The sequence below is a fragment of the Accipiter gentilis genome, chromosome Z (genome assembly GCF_929443795.1).
Source record: "Accipiter gentilis chromosome Z, bAccGen1.1, whole genome shotgun sequence".
Lineage (NCBI taxonomy): Eukaryota > Metazoa > Chordata > Aves > Accipitriformes > Accipitridae > Astur > Astur gentilis.
In genome coordinates, this window is record NC_064919.1 from 79,472,090 (window position 1) to 79,495,376 (window position 23,287).

At 43.8% G+C, this 23,287-nt stretch overlaps 1 protein-coding gene across 1 annotated transcript in view; it reads left to right on the forward strand.

Annotated features, from left to right (window-relative positions):
• Positions 1 to 13,529, forward strand: part of DCAF12 (DDB1 and CUL4 associated factor 12) — a 35,068-nt gene extending 21,539 nt beyond the window's left edge. Inside the window, exons 8-9 of the mRNA XM_049795071.1 lie at positions 2,112 to 2,296; positions 3,079 to 13,529. Of these exons, the coding sequence (XP_049651028.1) occupies positions 2,112 to 2,296; positions 3,079 to 3,237 (344 nt within the window). The 3' untranslated portion in view covers positions 3,238 to 13,529. The remainder of the gene's footprint in view (positions 1 to 2,111; positions 2,297 to 3,078) is intronic.
• Positions 13,530 to 23,287: the final 9,758 nt, after the last annotated feature.

Below are 23,287 nucleotides of genomic sequence, written 5' to 3' on the forward strand. Positions count from 1 at the left end.
TGCTACTGCATCTTCATTTCCTTCTGGGATTTGTAGAGCCTCCCTGTCTCTCAGGAGTAAGACTCAATTTGCGGACCCAAATAGTCCAGGTCCACAGGTGGTAGAGTGCTAGCTATGTTGGAGAGCTTACTGTCATCAGTTCTGGGCACAGGCTGTACTTTTTGTTTGATGGGAATGATGAATCTGAGGTACTTCAGCCCCTTCGGAGCCAATCTGAAGTGCTCTTCTTGAAAGCCTGTTCTAAACATCCTCTTAGTTGTGGGTACATCACAGATTCCTTCAGTTAATTTTTTTTATTAGAGAAAGATCCACAGTCATTCTGCATTTTATAGCTTTTTATTAAAAAATTGCATTGAAAAGTATATGCCATCTGCTTTCATACTCCTTCACCTGTTTCTGTTAAGTAAGTGTTCTGCTGGGTTGTTTGTCAAGAGCACTTCCAGAGTAAAAATAAGAGGTCTCCTCTTGCGCATTTCTCCTCTTATCCAAGTGACTGCTCTTGCTGATTGTAGAGGGCTTGAAGCTTTCTGCATGTATTTGCCAGAGCCAGGCCCTTGTAATGGGGGGGGGGGGGGGGGGGGGAGGATATCTCTCCAGCTTGCTCAGATGCATTTGTAGTTCTCTGAATTAAAGTGGAGATTCTTATATGAATCTGGTAAATCTAATTCAGCAGGTGTGAGACTTTCACAGCGGTTTCCCACCTATTAAGCCTGCAGCCAAGACTTCACATCTGGAGCAGGACAATGTGGCCTTGCCTGTTCTAAGTGTGTGGCACAGATGCTGGCGGCTGTGGATATAACATCAGGTTGTGGAAGGATGAGGATGTGCTTCTAGTTAGGACTCTGTACAAAAAGGAAAGGGGAAGCTCCCTGGCTGCATCCACATCTCATGCATGTCTGCTGCCACGTGTACCGCTGGGTGTATTCCAGTATGTTACAAGTTCCGTGGTGTTCAGTCACACTTGGTACAGTGACAACAGTTGGCATGTGGATGTAGCTGGCATAAGTTGCTCTTTTCCCCTTCTGTTTGAATGCTTGTTCAGGCTGTAATTCGGTGGTACTTTAAAGAGGGCTTAAAAAGCCATAGGGTTTATAACTTGGCATCGTGTTGTGCAGGAAGGAAAAACATAGACGTAGTGGGGTTTAATCTGTATGAAAGAGTTGTTTGGGGTAGAGTGCTTACACAGAACAAACCTTTTGCACAACAAATAGAGATGAGATGACAAGACATTTTGCAAATTTCAAGTGTCTACGTACAGAGTCTCCCCAAGGTTATTTCCAAGGGATCTTTATTTAGCTGAGGCTTCAGGTTTAGAATTTGTGAAAACAAAATGTACTTTTATTCAATCTAATGACATAACTGAATTGTGGTAGAATGTTTTGTTTGAACTGGAAAATCGCTGTAGCTTCTCATGTACTGGTGGAACATGGCATTGCTTAGGTTGCAGGATTCCTAGTCTCTTTTCATTGCTGGGTGAAGTGCTAAAAGTGCCAGCAACAAAGAATAAGGTGTGCTTGTGAGAATATTTGAGTGGAGATAGCTGCAAAATTACTGAAGAACCTCATCTATCTCAGCAGCAAAGTGACTAGTGATTATTATGGTTATACTTGCTTGCAGCTAGCCTGTTGATCAGCAAAATACACTTGGTGACAGCTGGGACAGTGATTTTTCTCACATGGTCGCTTATCAGGTAGGTAGATAGGGTGTGAGCTCATAGAGGAAACCAGTGTGATGTTCTTTCCTCTGCTGCCACGTACTTGTTCATGGTGTGTTCACTTAGAGGCTTGTGAAAGACGGAACAAAGCTGCTCTTGATCCTAAATGGCTTATGATCTTTGCTTCTCTGGCAGAGCTGTGACCTGCTGAGAATGAAGCTTCTTACTGTGCACAATCAGTGTAGCTGATGGCCTCAGAGGAGAAGGGAAGTAGCTGCTGTTTTAACAGCATCAATGGGATTTGTCTGCACTGCTCCATAGCAGCGGGGAAACTTACATATTGTGAAGAATATGAGTAGGTAGTCCCTCTTAAAATACTAGACATCAAGCAGCAGCACTGCAGAGCCAAAGCATCCCTCGTCCTCACTGCATTGTATGTCCCTTCTCTGTTTGACAGGTATTCGATCGGTGAGCTTCTATGAGCACATCATCACAGTGGGAACGGGGCAAGGTTCCTTACTGTTTTACGATATCAGAGGCCAGAGGTTCCTGGATGAAAAGACCACACATGCCTGCTATGGACAGAGGCAGAAACCAGGAGGAAGTGAAATTTTGAAGCTGACTACTGGGAAAGGCTGGCTGGTGAGTAGGAGGCTCAGGAGACCCTTTGAGGCTGTAGGACACCCTTTACACAGGAGTGCTGTAGGACTTGAGAACCAGTTCTTTTTATAATAATGGGAGCTGTTGTATGAAACACATCCCAGCAAAACACTGATCATGTAACAGTAATCATGTAAGCAAGAAGTGCTGCAGAATTGCTTTCTACAAAAGCTTTATGAAAGAGTATTGAAGGTTGGTTGCTTGAGTGTAAGGCATACTGACTAATGTTCTTATGCACTGATTCATAAATGAACTAGATTTTGTATCATTTTTGAATGTAATTTAGTTCTAGTTTTCAGAAGCTCAAACAAAAATACATTGTCTTCCTTTAAAACCATGCTACTGTAGCATGGTGCTAAAGTGATTTAATTTAATTCTGTGCAATTTTAGAAGCTGTGGCTTCCTGAGGTAATGCCATGGAAGGCATTTGAGTTCAATTTCCTGTATATTATCATGAAGCAGTTAATGGTTTTGTCTAACTTCTATCCATTACCTTTTGTATCATTCTGATGTAACTTTAAAAACTAATGAAACTTGGTATCTTCCCTACCCTTCACCTCCCCTTGTCCAATGTTTGGCCCAAATGTCTTCAGAAAAAGCTTCAGGACAACTCTGATGTCTTCAGGTTGATCTGTCTGAAGCTTCAGAGAGTGTTAATAGAAAAAAAAACCATTTTTAGGCTCTGGAAGCTACCTTCTGCTTTTGTGAAACAAGGTTTTGGGTTTGTTTGGCAACAGTAACAATTCTAAACTTTCCTTTAACAGAACCATGATGAAACCTGGAGGAATTATTTTTCTGACATAAGTTTCTTCCCAAATGCTGTTTACACCCACTGCTACGACTCGTCTGGAATGAAACTCTTTGTGGCAGGAGGCCCTCTTCCATCAGGACTTCATGGGAATTACGCTGGTCTCTGGAGCTAATGATAACTCTTTATGAATGCTGATCTTTACACAGATTTCCACTTTTCTTTTCCTTTTTTAACAACAAAATTGTGTGATGCCATTGATTTCTGATTTAAATGCAAGTTATTTTTTGGCAGAGTTTCTGTTGGTCTCCAACAGTTTTGTACATCTTTTTGAACCAGTTTTTTGCTTTAACCTCCTTGATCCTTTATATGATGGGTTTTTTAATGCCCTGTTTATTGTATTTACTCCAGATGACTCTTCCCCACATTTAGGCTATCTTGGCCATGTGCCCTCTCCCCTACTTTGCTGTGAGGTAGGATTCCTTCTTTAAAGAGTGGTTGCTCCCAGGCTTTCTGTGAAAGTCTAGGGGCTTTGCATCAGTTACATTACCTGGAGTGAGGACTACTTGTAATTAAAAAATATTAAAAATATTTATAAGAGATAAGCTACTACTTTATCTGCAAAGCCTGGCCCTGGCCTGGGTTGATCTTATTTTTTAAAAGTACAAGTCTAATGACACTGTTTATACATAGAGGAATATGGTAATTTTAAGCTGTACTCATCGGAGCCCAGGGATGGATTCCCCAGGGGTATTGCCCATCAAGCCCAAACTGCAGAACTGCAGGAGTTTTCAAAAGTGCATTTGTGTTTGAATTGTAGTTTTCAGCAGTGCCAGGAGCAAAAATTGTTCTCTGTTCCTTTTCTGCCTGTCCCAGGTATCAGCTTGCACAACTGGAGTTTGTGTAGACCGTTCTGCAGCATGCAGGGGGACATTACATGGAGGGCCTGCAGAGGTGCTTAGAGGAAATGGGAGCTAGGGATGTGAGTGTTCTTGTCGTTCAATATGACGAGCCAAGGTTCCTGAGTGTTCTGCTGCTGTAGCTCATGAGTTGTTCTTAAACTGCCTAAATCCCAGGACCATTTTTGTCCCAGGTTGTGGAAACTTTTCCCATTTTAGCTGTTCTTGTTGTGCATCTCCTCTAATAAGTCAATGTAATAAATAAAGTGGTTTTTTTCCAAGGCTAAAGAGTGCATCTCGGACTTAACTATCGCAAGCTAGAAACCTTCCATGTAGCAGGGTAACTTGCTGTTAGCTCATGTTGCAGTAGCACCTGCTGTCATCCTGCTTGCTGTAGCAGAAGCTCAGTCTTTCCCCAAATCCCCTGCTGCTTTCTGCATTCAGACTCCCTCAAGCTTCATGTGGGACTGGGTGGGAATAATAGGTCCAATGACCTTCAGGTCCAACTGTGAAATGTGTACATTCCATGGTGATGGTCTTACCTAATACTCAGCTAAAATGCAGGACTCCAGAGTGCTCCTCCTAGCCTTCTGGCAGGAACCAAACTCTCAGCTTGTTACTGACGATACCTCTGTCCTGCTGGGGTGAATGCCTTTCCCCTGTCTCTGTCACTGGTGGAGCAGAGTGTGTCTGTACCTCACTGCTTTGGTGCCAAATGGGCAGCTGGTTGAAGCCAAGAAGAAAGACAAGGCTGGGACATACTCTGTTGTCCTGTCTGCTGGAGATCACAGCCACCACTGCAGAGTAGCTCTAGTCCCTTACGCAGTTCCTGCCAGACTGCATAAAGCTGGTCCACATGTGTTCTTGTGGTCCCTCTCGTCTTTGTACTTGGTATCTTCATCAGTAATGCCAAGCAGTGAGCCTCAGGCTTAATTTCCAGTTGGTAGTGGAGGCTTGGATGGAAATCCTGCAAGGAATGCAGTTCCCTTCCATCCTGGTGGAAATCATGGCCAGAGAAGAGCTCTCCCAGATGTGTACCTGTCCCAGAAGTATAATTTACTCACACTGAGCACTGCCATGGGTGCTTCACAAACAGATCTTCTTGCGGCATTTCATAATTCTACTTCCCTTGTGGGTTGGTTGCTTAAACTGAATGAGCTCACGGCACTGTGTGCAGCTGTTCAGGCTTTTCTCTGAAAAGGGGCAAATTATATACCATGGGGTAGCAAAGGAGTGCTCCAATTTTATGTAGAGTTGATCATTGTTTTTTAAAGATGTCATAATGGTGCCTGCATTGTTCTGTGATGGCAACATACTGCTTTGGTTATTTTAGAGGTTTTGAGAAGTGGAATTATGCAGAGAAAAACAAGTGTTGGCAAAGTATGGCTGGTTGTGTATTTCTAGGATTATTCCTTCATCTACTGTAAGATCACTTTGTCGCAGGGAACGTGTTCTGCTTAGCTTTTTTATTTGGGCTTGGTCTGAGGTACTGCTCTTTTTTTTTTTTTTTTTTTTTTCTCGAAAGAGATGAGACACTTGAGTCTACTTGAGTGTCCTCCAATTCTGCTGCAACAACGTTTACTAATTAGGCACTTAGTGTCACCAGTGCCAAACGAAAACTCCTGGTCTAGAATTTCCAATTCTAGCCCTGATGGTCATCTATTAATTGAAGCATATTCCAGTTCTGGGTGAGGGAGCAAAAAGGGTATTTGTGTGGTCTGAGCTTCAGCCTCCAAACACAGAGGCTAATTTTTCTGCAGTCAGTAGTCTCTAGGTTACTGAAGACACTCCTGGAAAGTGTCCCTCTCTGCTGACTCTGATCTCCCTGAGTACCTCAATGTGTGGTCCTAAAGCCTGGTAGTATGAGTGCCCTTCTCCTTTTTTTTTTTCTGCATAGGAAACTTTGGAAAATTCTAAGAAGAATCTGCACAAGGATGTAAAATTCCTCAAGTCTCACGTGCTTCTGTGTATTCTGCTTTCAGGGTGCTTTCTTGCAAAGACAACTTCTCATGGAGAGGGGTCCATCCTTGTTGCTGTATGAAAATCCCCCCCAAAAAAGTGGACACAAACTAGACAGTGCTGCAAGCCTGTAAACAAATTGGGCCAGAGAGAACTTAATTTCTAGCCTGTTTTATTGGGTTTAAATGCTTTTAGTGACACAGATGTTAAGTTTCAGAGTATTTTGTGGTTGGTTGTCTGTCACTTTTGGTCCAGTTAGTGTTAGAAATTGAGGCAAAGGTGATGATATGCCAACTGTCCAAAGATAAGTGATAGGAGGAACAGGGAAAAAGCCAGGTTTCCTTACTTGACTTGATTTTGTTTCCCTGTTGGGTAAGATATTGGAATTGAAATCCAGGATCGTGGAGAGAAAGGCAGGGATTTCCCATCAAAGGGCAGAAATGGCTATATGACAGGGAATCTCCAGGCTCTGTGTAGAGGTGATTTGGGGGCACCCTGTTATTGAAATGGCAGATAGACCCCTGCGATGGATGGAGTTGAGTCTTGCGACTGCACTTCAGTAGCTTCTTGAACAGCTCACTGTGCTCTGCTGAGACCCAGTGGCGTGCCTGTTTTCAGACTGTCTTATCTTTTCCAATGTTTCTTTAATGATTTCCCTCCCTTGCTCCTCCCTGCCCTCCGGAATAGTGTGTTTGGGGTTGACTCCTCCACCCCAAATCATCCGAGTCTTTACTGTAGCAATATTGTACTTGTAGAGGTGACCTCTGTCGAGCAGAAATGGGCTTGCTGGCATTTTGTCAAGCCATGCTTGAGACCTTCAATTTGCTTTGTTTTAAACTGGGTAGACCTTTGAGGCTGGCCTAGGCTGTGGAACTGGGCAGTTGCCCTCATACATGTTTGACTGATGGGATTACACAGCAACAGTCTATTCCTGGTGGGGGGAACAGACTCTGCTTTATCTAGTGTTAGGCACTTGAAGGAGAGGAAAGAACTTTAATTAAACAGATCTTCAGACTTTTCTTCCTGCTGTTGACTTTTCAGTCATGTGGGATCTTTTGTGCTGCTGCTGAGTGTAGGAAGCACTTAATTTTACTGCTTAGCTCTTTTCAGTAGACTAGCATGTTAATTTGGGTATCTTTGGGTATTACATTTTCAGTATTCATAATCACATGTAATCAAACTAGTGACTTAACTATGGCTTCAGTAATACCCAGCTTGTAAGTACTGGGTAGCAACTCCTCAGTAACAGTTGGGTGTTAATGTGATGGATGTTACTAAGGAAGCAGAAGCTACTTTGCAGTGTTGGCTTGAGCATAGCAGTGAGGGCAGTGCTCACCCTCTTCACCAAACACCTTATTGCTGGTAATTCCTCCAGCTTTCTCCCTTGTACAGTCAAGTCATCCAGGGAGAATTGCTAGTGCTCTCCTCGGGTGCTTTCTGGGATTGTGGTAAAGAAGTGAGTCCACTTGTTTGATTCCCTCATCAGTGCTGCTGTTGTTAGTCCAAGGTAAGTAAATTACCAAAGAATAGTTATTAGGTGTTTGTTCCTAGTCTCAGTTGTTAATTCTCCACATAGATCCATTTTTAAGATTCACTGTGAGAGTGCCCAGTGATCTTACTGGACTTAAGTCTGTCCATTAATGTTACATTGACATTGTGGGTGACTCTTGTGACTCCCTTCGTGAGAGGGACTCCTGAACTTCATTATGGGGATATATTTGCTGCCTCTGTTTCAAGTCTTTGGCAGCTTTTTGTATCTTAAGGATTAAGATACTTATGTATCAGTTTATCTTCTCCAGAATTTCATCCTTTTCCTTCACCTGAGTACTTCCTTTGTACATAGCTTGCAGCTGCAGAGTTAACAGAGTAGAGTTATGATCCAGCTATGTTGAGTGGTGGTCTGGTGTCTTAATTTCTGCCCCTCAGTTGAGGGGCACTTACTGACCTTGTGAATTTATGTCCCTCACCTGGTGCAGCTGTGAAATAAAGCAGGCTTGCCTAGACCCTTCATGGAGGTAACCTGTTTTGTTTGTTTGCAGGAAACCAAGAACAGATAGGCTGTCAGTTGCTGCATCTTGGCAAAGCAGCAGCATCTTTCAGCAGCTGGGTGGGAGCTCTGAGATCTGCTTGTGGTGGTCTGATGCCCTCATTTTCCATAAACCCACTTTTCCAAGGTTCTTAATTCACTTCTGTCGCAATAGCTGCTATGACTAAATTACTGAACTGGGGTACAGCTTGTTCCTAGGAACACTGCTGCAGAGCTTTGTGTGATGCAGGTGGAGCTGATCCTCTGGCCAGCCTGTACTGAGTCCTGGACTCCCATGCTAGCCAGGCACATGCCTTCTAGCTTAAAGACAAGTGAAAATCCCCGTGTGCACCACTGGCCACACCACAGCTACAGCCCGTGGTGTGGCCTCAACTTAAAATGCATTTCTGAGTGTTGCAGTGCCTTCGGTAACTTACCTGAAAGTCTCTGAAGCACAGGCACCAGGAATTTGTACATGTTGCAGAGGAAGGAGAGTGGAAAGAATATAGCCACATCTTGTCTGAAGGCATCTCCTGCATATGCTCTCCCTTGCCTCTGCAAGCAGGCACTTTGGTGTGTGGTGAAGACGGGCAAGGGGGCACAAGAGAAAAGGTGAAAGCCCAACAGTGTTATTGCTCTCAGGACTCCTGAGGAATTTAAAAACATAGAGGGGATACTTGTTCATTGCTCAGGAGGTACTTGTGAAAGGGCTTAATCAGAAGTGTTTTCAGAGGGATCAAGTAGATATCCCTGTCATTCTTTTTTTCTCCATGTTAATTTTCAAGGATTTAAAATAGGAAGTATCTTCTTGCTTGTGATGCTGGGTTTCTTTATCAAAACCACATGATACTTGGCAAATTGAAAGAATGCTGTTGACAGAAAGGAATCTTCCCAACTAAAAATTGAGTGCCACTTTCTAGTATCCTGCTGGGAGCAGTATGATCTAAGAAAGCACACACAGATCTAAAAAAGGGTGCCAGGGTTGACAGAGTTGGCAAAATGTGGGCTACCTGACTGTTTCTGTACCCAGTAAAACACCAAGTAAAACACTTGATTGCATACCAGTTGTGGTCATTAGCCTGAAGCTGAGAGGGTGTGTGAAAACCATTGCAACATAGTGCAATGTTTCTATAGTCCTAGATGTTGATTGTTTGACCTCAGAACAAAAATCTAGGAGTCAATACATTCTTTTCTTAGGAACTGCTTTTCTAGATTCCTTTGTTAAAAGGGAAAATTCAGGTGCTGAATCTTGAAATCTCATTAAACTTGTACTTTTTATTTGCCCATTCAACTGGTCTCCTTTCCTTTTCAAGGCCTCCCACAGTCTCAGGGTATATAAATCACTATGACTCATCCAAATAATACCGACACGGACCAATCAGAGGTTAATGTGCCTTCCTCTTCTGGTACCTTGATCTTCGAAAAGTTATCTCACAAACTCATAACTGTCTTAGGGCTGGGTACATGCATTGTCTTTTTCTAAGATGTACATTTTGAAGTTTCAAGAGGTTTGTACTGTTACTTGTGACTTGTTCCATTTGTTTTAGGATGTAGACACAAATCAATGCACTGGTTTGTTTTGGGATCAGTCTTACCTGTTACATCTATCAGTGTTTGCCTGTATGTTAATATGTACACAAATGCTGGATCTTCCCCATTGCCTATGATGTACTTGTATATGATGCACAAACTACACAAGGTGTTTTAAAACATGCAGTGATCACAGCTTGTTTTCTGAGACGAGGATGTCCTACAGTGAACTGTTTTTAACGTTTTTTTCCCAAGTATATTTAATAAGTTCTCAAGCCTTGGGTGCGGGGAAATAATTGGGACTTGCTGGCATTTTTTCTGAATGCAGGGTCTGATGCTTGATAACAACTCTTGCAATTCCACCCATTTAGCAGAGCCTTCATCAGCTTGCTGTTTCTGTCCTGAGCTGTGTCAGAAACAGCACTGGATCCTGAACTATCTCAGAAGCTGTCAAGTGAAGTAGTAACAGCTCTCTTTAAATGTTACAGTGCACATTTTTAACTAAAGTAAAACTTCAAAATTATTGATGCAGCTTGCAAATGGAACAGTGGGAAATCACAGATAGTATGCAAAACCAGCCTGTCCACACATGGGGCTCAGTGTTCAGAATTACCTTGCAAATTGTTTCTCCTCTGAAAAGTGATTTTTTAATTTTTTTTTTTTTTTTTAATACAAAGACATTACATGTTTGGCTTTTTCTGAATTGGCAAAGGAAACCTTTGTTCTTAAACTCAAACTGACATCTGGAATTTGGGCTGAGTTTCCGTCCCTAATGCAGATAGCAGAGGATGGCGTGATTGATACAAGATGTCCCTTCCCAGCTGTAAGGTTAATTTGATCATAACAGCATGGAAACAGGAACACTTCTTCACTCGTTGTGGCCTTCAATGGGCATGCATATCCGTAATTAACTGAAGTACAGTACTGCCTTCTGTTGATCCATGAGGCTATCTTTGTTTTTAGAATCGGCATGATTAGTCATCAGTGTATTGACATTAATATGCGGTCAAAGAGTTCTAATGTACGTGTAATTCCTCTGCTAGCTGTATCTGTTCTCTCTGTACCCCAGTACAGAGTTAATCTGGAGTTCTCTTTTTAGTTCTTGCTAACTTCAGAGTTTCTTCAAATTCAGTAAGGTCCTCTTCTGTCACAGTCACTTTTCAGAGTAGAACAGATGGGTTTAACTTTGTTTTGTAACCTTCAGCACCTTCTTCTTCTCCCGTTCTTCCTAGTTCACCTTTAACAATCCGTTCAAAGCTGGTTGCCTAGTCTGAAAAATATTGAGTCATAATAAAAAGAAAACCTGTAGCCTACTGCAGAAAGATCCCTCCGTGCTTTTACCATAAACTTCAGTGGCTGGCTGGCTGCCTCAGAAGTGGCGACTCTGCTCCTGTGCAGCCTACAGAAGGTGAAATTCTCTTGCATCTGTATTGTACAGTGGATGTCAGCAGATCAGAAAGTGGAGCTGCCCTGCGTCTGCACCCAGTGTGTTTATTAAACTGATCAGTGGTGGTTTAGTCAACTAGAGCACTGGCATCTTTGGCTGCTACTCAATGTCATAACTAAAGATTTTATTATGGGCAAAGCCAGGAGCGTGCATCACTGGCTTTCTGCTGACTTGATCCGATTTAAAGGCTTTCTCCACGGATATTTTTTTTGTCTCTTGCATATTTGGTGGATTATGAAAAAACTGTGCTATAGTAGGGCTAGTGGCTAAACTCTAACCCTGTGCTCAAAAGGCAAAAGTTACTATAATGAGCTTTGGCCAGCAGTAATGCCCAGGGACTGGCTACGCTCGGTGATGTGCTGGTAATGGAGTGTTTGAGCAATGGAAACCTTGAGGGTTTGCTCCATCATGCTGTATGCTTATGCGACTGCAGATTAGTTGCTCCAGAGCTTGTGAAACTGCTGGTCATCCCTCTTCAGATGAGATGTGAAGATGGCATGGGGAAGAACCAGTTTCCTCAGTGGTCACTCACTCTCACCCTCATCACTCAGGGTTACCAATGCACTTGTCTCTCCGTTTTCTTGATTGACTGTGACTAGCATGCTTTACAGCTGCCACCAGCCACCTCCATGTGCTTCCTGCTGTGATGGAGTGAAAAGGGCCTTGTCTGCAGCTCCTTCCACCTGGTTTGTTGTTGATGTACAGGGTGTTAACAGGCCAGCTAGGATTTACAGCTTCAGTTAGCTGCTCTGTGCTTTGCTCTCAGTGCAGGTGTGATAGTGGGGCCATTGTGACAAGGTCTGCGTAAGTAACTTCTAACGGGCTCTGTCACTCTTGCTCAAAATGCTGTGTCTCCATTCTCAGCCTCTTGTCCTGGCCTTGCTCCCATCTTGCCACACTCTACCCCTTGGGACTCGAGCAAGTTCCCTGCCCTCTGACAGCTTAGTAGTTCAGGTACCAGTTCTGCAAAGCCTGGGGGCACCTCTTAAAGCCCTATGACAGTTTGAGACTTCTGTACTCACTTAGGCAGCAGCTTGCTGAGTTGTGGCCTTGCTCACAGTCTTCCTATTCGTTTGACTCAGCCCTGGATATCTCCCTGGACTGGTATCCCCCTTTCAGTCTGAAAGGCTTTGTTCCAACCTCATTCCTGCTCCATGAAGGAGTTGATTCCTGTACTGCTGGCTGTTTCAGTTTGGTGGCTTTTATTTTTCTCGTCGTTTGTTCTGGGGTTCACTGTGTATGTACAAAATTGTACTGACTTTCTCAGCTTTACTGAATATGGTACAGGGGCCCACCCTGAGAGGCATTGGAATTACTTGTCTACTTCCAAGGTGCACAGAAACAAGGATGTCTTAAACAAGTTTTAGGGAGGAAAAGCAGCTGCATATACACAACTGGAAAGGTATCTCTAGCTGGAATAGGTGAGGGAGCAGTTTAAGAATTTTAAATAGAACAGTAACTGAGGTTTTGGTTTCTTTTTAAAAAATTGCTTTAACAGTAGGTTTGCCTGTGTTCTAATCCACAGGAAGTTGCAATGTAAACTGGGGTTTTCTGTTCATCAATGCAAAATGTGCCTCAACTACAATGCAAAAGTCAGTCTCTGTCTCTCTGTTTGTAGTGGAAGAAGTTTAACCGAAGACTGATCTAATGTGTTTCTTGCTCTTTCATGTAATCATCCACACAACAGTCCTTTGCTGGTCTTTCCCAAGCACCATATAGCACTATCCCTATTTAAAAGCAAAACAGGGATTGCATTAAGCGGTGGAACCTGCTGAACTTCCTTGGTTTGAGAGAGACACAGGAGAGATGAGTCCAGGTTCCATGTGTTTTAAATACAACTTTAAACCAATGCAACTGCTCTCTCAGATCAGCACCACTTCCTACCTTTCCCTCCATTTAGGTGGGAATTTAAAAGTAAACCCAGCAATATGTGATCCAGGTGACATGTTTGCAGGTGGAATATGGGGTTTTTGAAATTTGAGGATTAAGATTTCTCTTGTGGAAGAACTCGGTGCAAGAGCTTGGTTCTCGGATTACAACTCTTCTGCCAGCTTGCTAAATGCAATCAAGTACTCTGGACTCTTCTGAAGAAGACTGTGGTAGAAGAGCTGTGAAGGTGTAGGCTGGAACTGATCATTTTAGGTCATCTGTGTGTTGCTGGACTATATGGACAATGTAACAGTGATTTTTACAGATTGCTTTCCATGTGTCAGTCACAAGTAACTCTTAATTTGCTGTTTGGAGAAAAACTGTGAATAGATAGATTTCCAGATCAAATTAAGAGCCTAATTTTCCATCTTGCATTAACCGGGTTACTGTGTTCACATGCCAGAAAGATGTTGCTCTTTGAAAAAGCATGTTAGTGTATGTGGCAATGACCCATGCACTTTTTAAATACCTAGATCTGTACATTCTCACCTGAGTATCGTTAACCATGCTGTAATCTGACATATAGATCTTTTATTACTGCCCTGTTATATAGATAATTGTAATTAATTGCAGTTTGGTTTTTCCACTACTTGAAGTTGTGATTGGAAAATTGGTGAACAAAAAGTATTTGTGCATCTTATTATGGGTATCTCTAAATAAAATGTATTTGTATAGTGTGTGGGCTTGGCTGATAGTTTCCTTTATTTGCTGATCAACCCACTGCAAGTGAATCCAGGGCAGCTTTAGAGCAAGTGGGCTTGAGTTTCTCCCTGTAACAGTCCAGCCTCTGTGTTGACATGAGTGATTTAAAGGAAGTAAAGTGAACTGTTGTTCTTCCTTCACCAGTGAGTGGATTGATACCCAAAGGGCAGGTTCTCAGCTTATTCCTGTTTTTCATCACTTGAACTTCAGTCCTGTTCTCTATACAGCTGCAGTAACACTCCTTGCTTCTTCCATAAGAAATGTATCTAATGGCAGAGTTGGGACTGTTACACTCTTAAAAGCATCTCTTTCCTGTTTTCTTCTGGTACCTCATTTGTTCTATAAGACTAAGGGTTCCAGGAAGACTTTATGTACCAAAACTGCACCTGTAGCACTGGATCTTCCACCATATTTCCATTGCATAGGAGAGCGAGGCCTCTGTCCAGCTGTCCTATTGCACTGCCTCTTCTTCCCTGCCTAGAATGAGGAAGGTTATTTTTTGGAGGAGTGTCCTTAGGAGATTAAGGCTAAGATCATGTGCCTAAAAGCTGTTCCTACTTCCCCATCTTCACACTTGGCCTCACCCTGAGGTGCTAGTTTCTATGGTCATGGACAAACTGCAGCTTTGTATGCAAGCTATGGGGGACCATGTCCCCAGCTGCACCATCTCGGCTCCCTGTAGCAGGCATTACTGATGCCTTGAAATAAAGGTTGGAGTTGAAAGACTCCATTGTATTTTTGTAGTGCTTAATTTAGGCTTGCTTGAGCGACTTTGAAACTTTTGGTATGTAAGAAAACTTTGAGCATTGTTAACAGTATGCACAAATAGATAAGAAGGCTTAAGTTCTGCTGAGCTTTGTGATTAAAACCTACCAGGACCAGCTAGCTAGGAAGAAGAGATGAACCACCTGAGATGACCCACACTGTGCATGCCTTAAGAGAGAGTTCAATTAGCAGACACCAAGAATATGACCACCAGGGGGTTTCGAAGACCCTGAAAGACCACTGACCCATTTAATAGTGCACACCCAAAAGGGCAGATGCTATGTAAATAATTTCTGGCAAATAACATGAATATGTACAAAATTCTGGGAAATGTAGCGAATATGTATATATTAAACAATATAAGCTTTGTTTGCTGTAGGTAACGGTATGCACGCTAGGAGGAACTATCCCCCATGCATCCAGCGCTGCAATAAATAATGCCTGCTTTCTAAAAGTCCAAAATTGAGTCTTAGAGACTTAGAGAGTTTCTTCGACCAGCATTTCTGGTAACACTACTGTGCTTGTGGATGCCAAAAGGGGAAAAGGAGAGTCTAAAAAACATGTGAATACTATACTGTCATCCTACTGAGCTCTACACCAAACTGAGAGCTGAGAGATGCAAAAAAAAATATCCCTGGCCCTGGAGACATGCAGGAGATGATGTGTTAGATGTGTGGTGGGATGGGGCTAGAAGGCATCAGTAGCAGTACAGCCTGTGACTCCTGGCTTGTCTCCTGTCATGGCCATGGATTTGGATGAGCTTGTGCCAACCCCTCAGTGTGGCAGCTGGAGCTGAACTGCTTGTGAGCTATGCTCTATTCCTAGATGGTCACGCTTGCTGCTATTCCTGCTTAACTGAGAACTGGTCCCCTGCCAGGCTTACACTTTTGTTTCTACCCCTAAGCCTCATAAGAGGGTGAGGGGACAGCTACTTTAAGCTGTAGAAGGGGGTCTGGCATGGAAGGTTACTAACTTCCCAGCTGCATCGGACGCTCCATCGAGTGCAGCATCCAGCTGATGTGCAGGACCAAAAAGGATGTCCGGAAGTACCAAGATGGTCACTACTCGTCAAGTTCCTCCTAGATGTGTGTCCAGCTTAAATCTCAGCAGTAGAATCCAAATCCTCCCCTAGCAGCTAATTCTAGCGTCCACCTATTTTGTCCCATCATCTGTCCTGCAGCTCCCCTTGCTTTCCCACACCCTGTGCAGTTGAAGCAGTTTGTTCCCTTCTGTGGGGCAGCTCATCTCTTCTTGTTGGAAGGGATTTTTTAACTGTTTCATGGCCATGGTCTTCACTCCTTATACTGAACAGTCCAGGTTCCCTCAGTTCTTTCTCACTGGCTGTGCTTGGCATGTGCTTGTGTGGCCATCGTCACTCCTGGCTGTGGAACCAAGATGAGATCCATTGCACTCCTTGGCCTGGAGCCTGCAGCAGGTCTATGCTGCTGTCAACTGTTCTTTTACTGTACACTACAAACACGGTGGCAGTGCACATTATCCCTTTCAACACTCAATCTGCTGCCTGACTCTTGACTCCCAGCCCAGCTGCTGCAGGTTTGCTTGGCTGTCATCACTTCCCTTCTTGGGTGTATTTTGCTTCTGATCTTTGTGACTTGGGCTCTCGGCTCTTGCCAGCTGCTGGCACCGCTGTTGCAGAACAAGGAATCCAAACCAAGACAGCACTGTGGGAATAGTTTCACACTCGTTCTTTTAGTTCTTCCTAGCCATAGCTGTACTCATCCTGTCTGCTTCTGAATGGAGGATCAGTATAGTCTTTTCCAGTGCAAGGTGCTTTCAAGGCCCAGTAAATGGATTAATAAATCAAGAGATGCCAGGAACGCAGTGCTTGAACTGTTCTTTGGGCAAAGGCCATTTTTTCAGAGTTTGGAAGAGAGCAAGTTCACAGAGTATTAGAAAACAAGAACCTCTGTGCTTTGTCTCCCAACTTCCTCAGTGCGCCCCAAGCCTCCTCGTCTGGAAGAACAAATGCCAGGATGCCTTCAGCCCCCTGCAAGGCTCAAGGGACCTTGCAGACAATAATGCATTTGGGAGCTACTGATCAGCTGCTCCAAAGTACCGCCCTGCACGAAGAGTCTTGCCTTTCCCTCTTCATTAAGGTGTACCATGAGCTGGTAGAGGCAAGAGAGAAGCCACAGGCCTTAAGTGCAGAGCTGTGGTCAAAAGGTCAGCTAGATGGTTGCTTGGACTGTTTGTGCCAAAGACACAAACAGAGCAAGGGTCATGTTCCAGGGATGCTGAAGTCGCATCAGAAAGATCTGTAGCCCCTGTAATCAGTGCCTGTGGTTTTTTTTTTTTCCTTTGTTGTCAAAAGTATCCCTGTTCCAGGGGTTTCCTCTCTCCACAGACTCACTGCAGTGTCTGGTGCATGGTGAACATTAGGCACACGGACTCATCTACAGTATAAATTCCACAGATTCTAGACAACTGGAAAGGATGAGGCTAGATTTAAGGTTGCCTCTGGGGAGACAGACCAGCACTGTTGCTGTAAAACTCCTCCCCATATAGCTGCTGTATTCTAGGTAAGTATTCACCTAGGGAGTAATGCTGGCTAATTCCTCCATGTATATGAACCCTAGAAGAGGTCTGGAAGCCAAGAGGGTGAGGAACGGTTGGTCAGCACTCAGAAGAACACCTGGGAAAGCACGAGCCATTTCCTCACGCACTGTGGAGGCAGACTGCTTCCTGCTTCTGAGGGCTGCTGGACACCACGCAGCAGCCCAGCCAGCAAGGATGCCAGTAGAGACTATTAAGCTGTGACAGCTTCTGATCTTGGTCTCTGATAAAACCACTTCATAGAGACTTTATTCCCTTCCAGGAAAGAAATTCTAGGAGTAATGATGACTTGTCATGTGCATTTATAGAGGCATCCCTTTCCTCTTAATCGCAGGAAGCCAACTTTAGCTTTTTACCTCTATAAACAGACTTTGACTCCAAAAAAATTATTTTCCCTATTATCTTGGTATATATACAGTAGGCTGCTGCTGTTGCACTTTGAGTGCATTTGGTTTTAGGGAAAACTTTTAGTCCTGTGCTCTGGGCTGCTCAACTCTGCTTAGGGGAAACAAAACATCCAGCACTTGAATGTTCTGCAGAGAGCAATAGAAAGTGACAACAGGGAAGAGTCTGGCTCATATGGCATTGATTTCCCTACTCACAGACTCTTGGAATAAGAAATTGTCAGAGAGGTCAAGTCATATCCCCAAATGCTGGATGCCTCTACTCTCTGAATGACAGAATAGTTGAGTTTGAAAGAGACCTTTGGAGATCAGCTAGTCCAACACCCTGCTCAAAGCAGGGTCAACTAGGGCAAGCTGCCCAGGGCCATGTCCAGTCAGGTTTTTAGTATCTCCAAGGATAGAGACTTCACAACCTCTCTGAGCAACCTGTGCCAGTGTTTGACCACCCTCACAGTAAAAAAAGTTTCACGCTTAAATGGAATTTTCTGTTTTCAATTTGTGCATTGTCACTGGGCACCACTGAGAAGTCTGGCTTCCTCTTCTTTAGTCAGTCCCATGAGGTAAGGGACTGGTAAGATCCCCCTGAGCCTTCTCTTCTCCAGGCTAAACAATCCCAGCTCTCTCAGCCTGTACTGTATGTCAGGTACTTCAGTCCCTTAATCATCTCTGTGACCCTTCGCTGGACTCCCTCCAGTGTGCCCATATCCTTCTTGTATTGTGGAGCCCAGAAGTGGACACAGCACTCCAGATGTGTCTCACCAGTGCTGTACTGGTGAGAGGAGGGGAAGGATCACCTCCCTTCATCTACTGGCAGCACTCTTCCTAATGTAGCCCAGGATGCTGTTGGCCTTTGATGCAAGGGCACATGGCTGGCTCATGTTCCACTTGTCCACCAGGACTTCCAGGTCCTTCTCTGCCAAGCTGCTTTCCAGATATTTGGTCCCAGCCCACAGTGGCATATGGAGTTATTCCTTCCCAGGTGCATAACTTCACATTTCCCTTTTTCAACTACTTAAGATTCCTGTTGGCCCATTTCTCCAGCCTGTTGAGGTCCCACTGAATGGCACCACAACCATTGGGACTATCAGCCACTCCTCTCAGCTTTGTGCCATCTGTGAACTTGCTGAAGCTGGACTCTGTCCCACTGTTCAAGTCATTAATGAAGAGACTCAACACTATTGGCCCCAGGACCTAGGGTACACTACCAGTGACTGGCATCCAGCTGGACTTTGTGCCACTGATCACAACCCCTTGAACCCAGCAGTTCTGCCGGTTTTCAGTCCACCTCACTGTCCATAGGCCTAGTCCGTAGTTCATCAATTTGTCTATGAGGCTGTTATAGGAAACACCCCTTCTCTTCCCTCATCTATCAAGGCAGCCATTTCATCGTAGGTGATGACGTTGGTCAAACATGACTTCCCCATTGTAAATCCATGCTGACTACTCCCAATCACCTTCTTGTCCTCAGTGTGTTTGGAAATGGCTTTCAGTACTATTTGCTCTTATCACCTACCTTCACAGGGACTGAGGGGAGCCTGACCAGCCCTCCAAGGTCTCTTAAGCTCACTGATTTGTTCCTGCTATTGCCAGTTGCTCCATCTACAAATGGCCCTTTTGTAATTTAAAGCAGATGACTGACATTTAACCAGAACTGGCAGATATCCTTGGACATGCTGTTCAAAACATCCTCCTAAAATATATCACAGGATAAAAATGCTTGTAATTTATCCTAAGATGAAGTTTTGGGGAAAACAGTAAATGGTGCAACATCTAGTTTCCACTTTACAACACTATTAGTTTATTACCAATCAATTACAGGAACATTTACATTATCTGGAGTAAGTGAGGGCTGAGATTCCACTAGGCCTGTTAAAATCCAGCTGATAAAAGCAGATGCTCTGTAAGTGTTGCAAGAGGCACTGTACAACATGGTGCAAGGATGTTTTTAAAAGTCTCTAGCAGGGCATGAAGGTGTTGATGCAGCCCAGTAACTGAATTAGCTTTGCATTTATGAGACACTGCAGCTGAACTAATCAGCCATCCCAGAATGAACTAGCTCTGCATGTAAACAACCGGTGTCTCTGGTTGATAAACTTTGAGTTGCCTGTAACTTAAATTAGGAAAGGAACAGATAAGACAAATTCCTCTACATTTATTCTGGTACAAGCTTGCATAAGCTATACGAGCAAAAGGATTTTTTTGCTTTCAGGAATTTTCAACCTCTTAAAGAACAATTCCTAGCAATTGTATTGGCCCACTTGTAGACAGTTTTAAAAGGACTAACAGACAATTATAAAAGTAGGAGTGTTTCAAAAATAGCTGCTTCTTGTTCAACTAAGAAGCAGGATGCTCTAGTAGTGTCACAGTGGGACAGAAGAAATAGCTGGTTGTTAGCTTATGGACCAAATAGTGTGAAGTAACATTTGACAGTCAGAAATGGTTTTCTATCACCAGGCCTGAAGTGTTTACACCCAAGAGTTCACAGAAGCATAGAATGGTTTGGGTCAGAAGGGACCTGTGGGTTGGAAGGGACCTTTAATGATCATCTAGTCCAAGCCTGCCCGCCAAAGTTAAGAGCTAGCCAGGGAAACTTCTGGCTTCATGGAGAGAATTTTAATCTTTGGAAATTTTAAGAGGCTGGAAGCATGCCACTGTTTGAGCAGGGCACAGAGGGGTGACCAGATACCAGATACCCACACTACTTTCCTTGATGTCACAGGCAAAATAATGGAAAACTGATAAGGGACTTGGTTAATAGAGAATTCAAGGCTAGATATACAGTTAATGCCAGGCAACAGGTTTGTGTGGAAAATAAGTGTGTTTAACAAAAGCCTATTTAATTCTTAGAGATTGTTTGGCTGATAAAGGTAACAGTGGGCACATCACAGAATTAATTGGGGAGTATGACAGAACAAACTCAGCACTCACCATTAGCAGAGCATGCACTACACAGATTAACAACTGCCAACATCCTCCCCGAAACAGGTGCTTATAGCGAGATTCTGCAGGATCAGTATCAGGCTCAGATATGTTGAACTTTTTTCATACAGCCAAATTACAAGGTGAGAAAACTTGGACCAAGGGCTGCAGAGGGCACCTATGGAAGAGGGTCTGTCTCCGGGCACACACTGTCTCTAAAGGAAGATCAAGCAGTCCAAAATGAATTCCCAGGATGATACTGAGACATGAGAGACTAATGCAGCCTGTGGATGTTAAGAATTTTAATGGCCTGGGCTGTATGAAGGCTAGACAAAATGATATCATTACCCTTCCTGCCTTCAGCACTGTGAATGGCACTTGTACCAGAAGGGCTTGCTTCCACAAATGAAATGGCAACCCTTTCAAGTACAATTGTGGCTGCAGCCTTGCTTCTGCATGCATATTAATGCAATCCAACGCATTGGATCCCATTTCTAGACAGCATTTTTACGAGTTTCATCCCAAGTCTAAATGCAGCAGCAATCTCTCATATGCCCAAGGTCAACATCTCTTCACACAGCCCCACTTTGCATCTAAGATTTTCAACTGTTCCACTGTTGAGACAAGGGGAGTCAAAAGAATCTCAGTAGACATAATAAAGGGGGGACAAAGATGATGTTTAGTGCTTACATTGTTGAAATTAGCTGAGGTAGAGACAGTCCTTGATAAGAAGAGCTGGTCCCAAGAACCAGCCAATGAGGTAGAGACAGTCCTTGATGAGAAGCAGGAGCAGGCCCCAAGAGCCAGCTAAGACTGGTCTTGCGGCTTGGGTGAATACCAAGAAATCACTGAGCCTGCGCAAGGAAAGAGGTTACTAGCGGTGACGGAGTCATCTATCTTCATCTCTGTGACCACCAGACGACCACCATAAAGAGGCCCTGCGCAGGCGCAGTTGGGAGGGGACTATGGAAATGACCTCTCGGAGCTAATTTTAATATGAAGCGGGGATAGGTCATGCATATGTATAGGCATATCGTGAATATGTAATACCTGACTATAAACTTGAGGTGAACTGCCGAGTGTGGGACTACCCCCTGTGCTGCCCAGCGCTGAATGAACATACCTACTTTACAATCTCACTGATTGTGGAGTCTGTTTTTTGCACGTCACTTTAACTAGAGAGAATTCCTAATTCCCTGCAAACTCAACTCAAACCTGAAAGTCAAGCTTGGTTTCTTCAGGCGAAGCCTCTCCATTACAGAGCCCAGGTATGAATGGATTATGTTGTCTCTCTGAGGCTACTGGTGTATGTTTTGGAGAAAGGCAGTGCTGTTGATGTAGGTGTCATGGGTTAAAGCTGTAAGAACAGTTTGCAGAGAAGAGGAGTATTTTTGTTAAAACGAGGTGATGTAACTGTGGGAAACAACAGGCACGAAGAAAATAAAACCTTCACACTAAACTGTGAAAAACTGCTCTGAACTTCAGCTCAGTTGGACTAATTTTCCAATGAGTCTGAGAGGCAAGGGTTGGTACTGTGGAAAGTAGAAGAGAGCATTAGCAAGAGGCAAGATACACCGCAGCCCCAGCCTGTGAATACGTGTTTTTTCTTTCTTGTCTGCAACACAGAGGTAGAGCAGACTTCTGAACTAGGAACAGGGTGATGCTCTTAACACAAGTGTTTTCCCCCTACTCCCAAATGTGACTGGCAAATCGAATGCCAAAGCACTAGAATGGTGGTTTCCAGCCTGTGGTACCCAGAGTGCTAGCTATCTAAGAAATCTACAGTATGTGACTGAGAAAAGCAATCCTGAAGTAAGCTTAAAAACACAGTCTGGTGGGATCTGCACCTGTGTTGCATTATGCTTTAGTAGTTGGAAAACTGAAAAGGTCACAGATTCTTGTAACAGCAGGTAAAGTTCTGACACAGGCAGTAGGTAGAATTTGCTTGCCAGGTCTAGTCAAACCACTGTGTTTAGTGCAGGGTCTCCTCTCCAAGCCCCAGGTACTTAATATTTGGAGTGAGGGTCTATATCCCCAGGCCTCCATCTGTTTATTCCTTTAGTTCTCCTCTGGAAGCTTTGGCAGTGAAAGATGCCATTTTCTCATTTATATTTACTTCTTGTACAGCAGAGAGGAGCCTACAATGCTTTAGTCCTGGTATCCTTGTCTAATTTTCTCCTATTCCAAATGCTCCTGGGATGGATTCTGTGTGATATTCAGAGACACACTCCAGCTGGCACCACACCATCTGACTACAGCATCCCAAGAGCTCTCAGCCTTTGTTGTTCCGTGCTGCACATCAAATATCCATCTTGATTAGCAAAGGATTGCCAAGTCATGATGAAAGAATGCTAATAATACTGATTAAATCTGCACAGATTATGGAGCCGCAGACATGTTTGTCACAATGCTTGTGAAACTTTGTTTAGAGCTATAATTAATTCCCTCCCCCCAATACTAATAAAACAAAATACCAACAGCTGCCTCAAGAAAATCAACACTACCTGTGCCCTGTTTGGTCTGAATTTCAACTCAGCTTTAAAAGACCCTCTGTCTTATCGGGAAAAGATGGGAATAGGGAGGTCTTGCTGCTTCTGAGCAGTAGGAACTGTTGTAGTTCCTACCCATCTATGTAATAAATATCAAGGTCAGTCCAGGATGCAGGCCACTTAAATCTGTCTACTCTAAAAAGAGAAGGCAGAAGCATGAACAACACCGATTAATTTTCAGATACTGCTTTGGGTAAAATGAGATTTGATGCCCTCTCTACTTATGTGGAGGGTATGGGGTCAAGGGACAGAGGATGAGCGAACAGAAGCAAAGGAAATAACACCACAGAAAAGGTCAAAATCCATAATAGGACATCTCACTGGAGGCACCAGGGGCTGAACAAACAGTCTGATATCTGGTGCCCCCATCGTCTTCACCAACCCTGCCTGCTCAGCAGAGTGCCAAGCAGGCACCAATTTCCGCATCAGCTAAGCGAGCCCTGCCGTAAAATGCCAGGCCTTACAAAGGCGGGATGCCGGAAGGGTAAATCCGCTACATTTCAGTCAACCAGAGATTCTGTA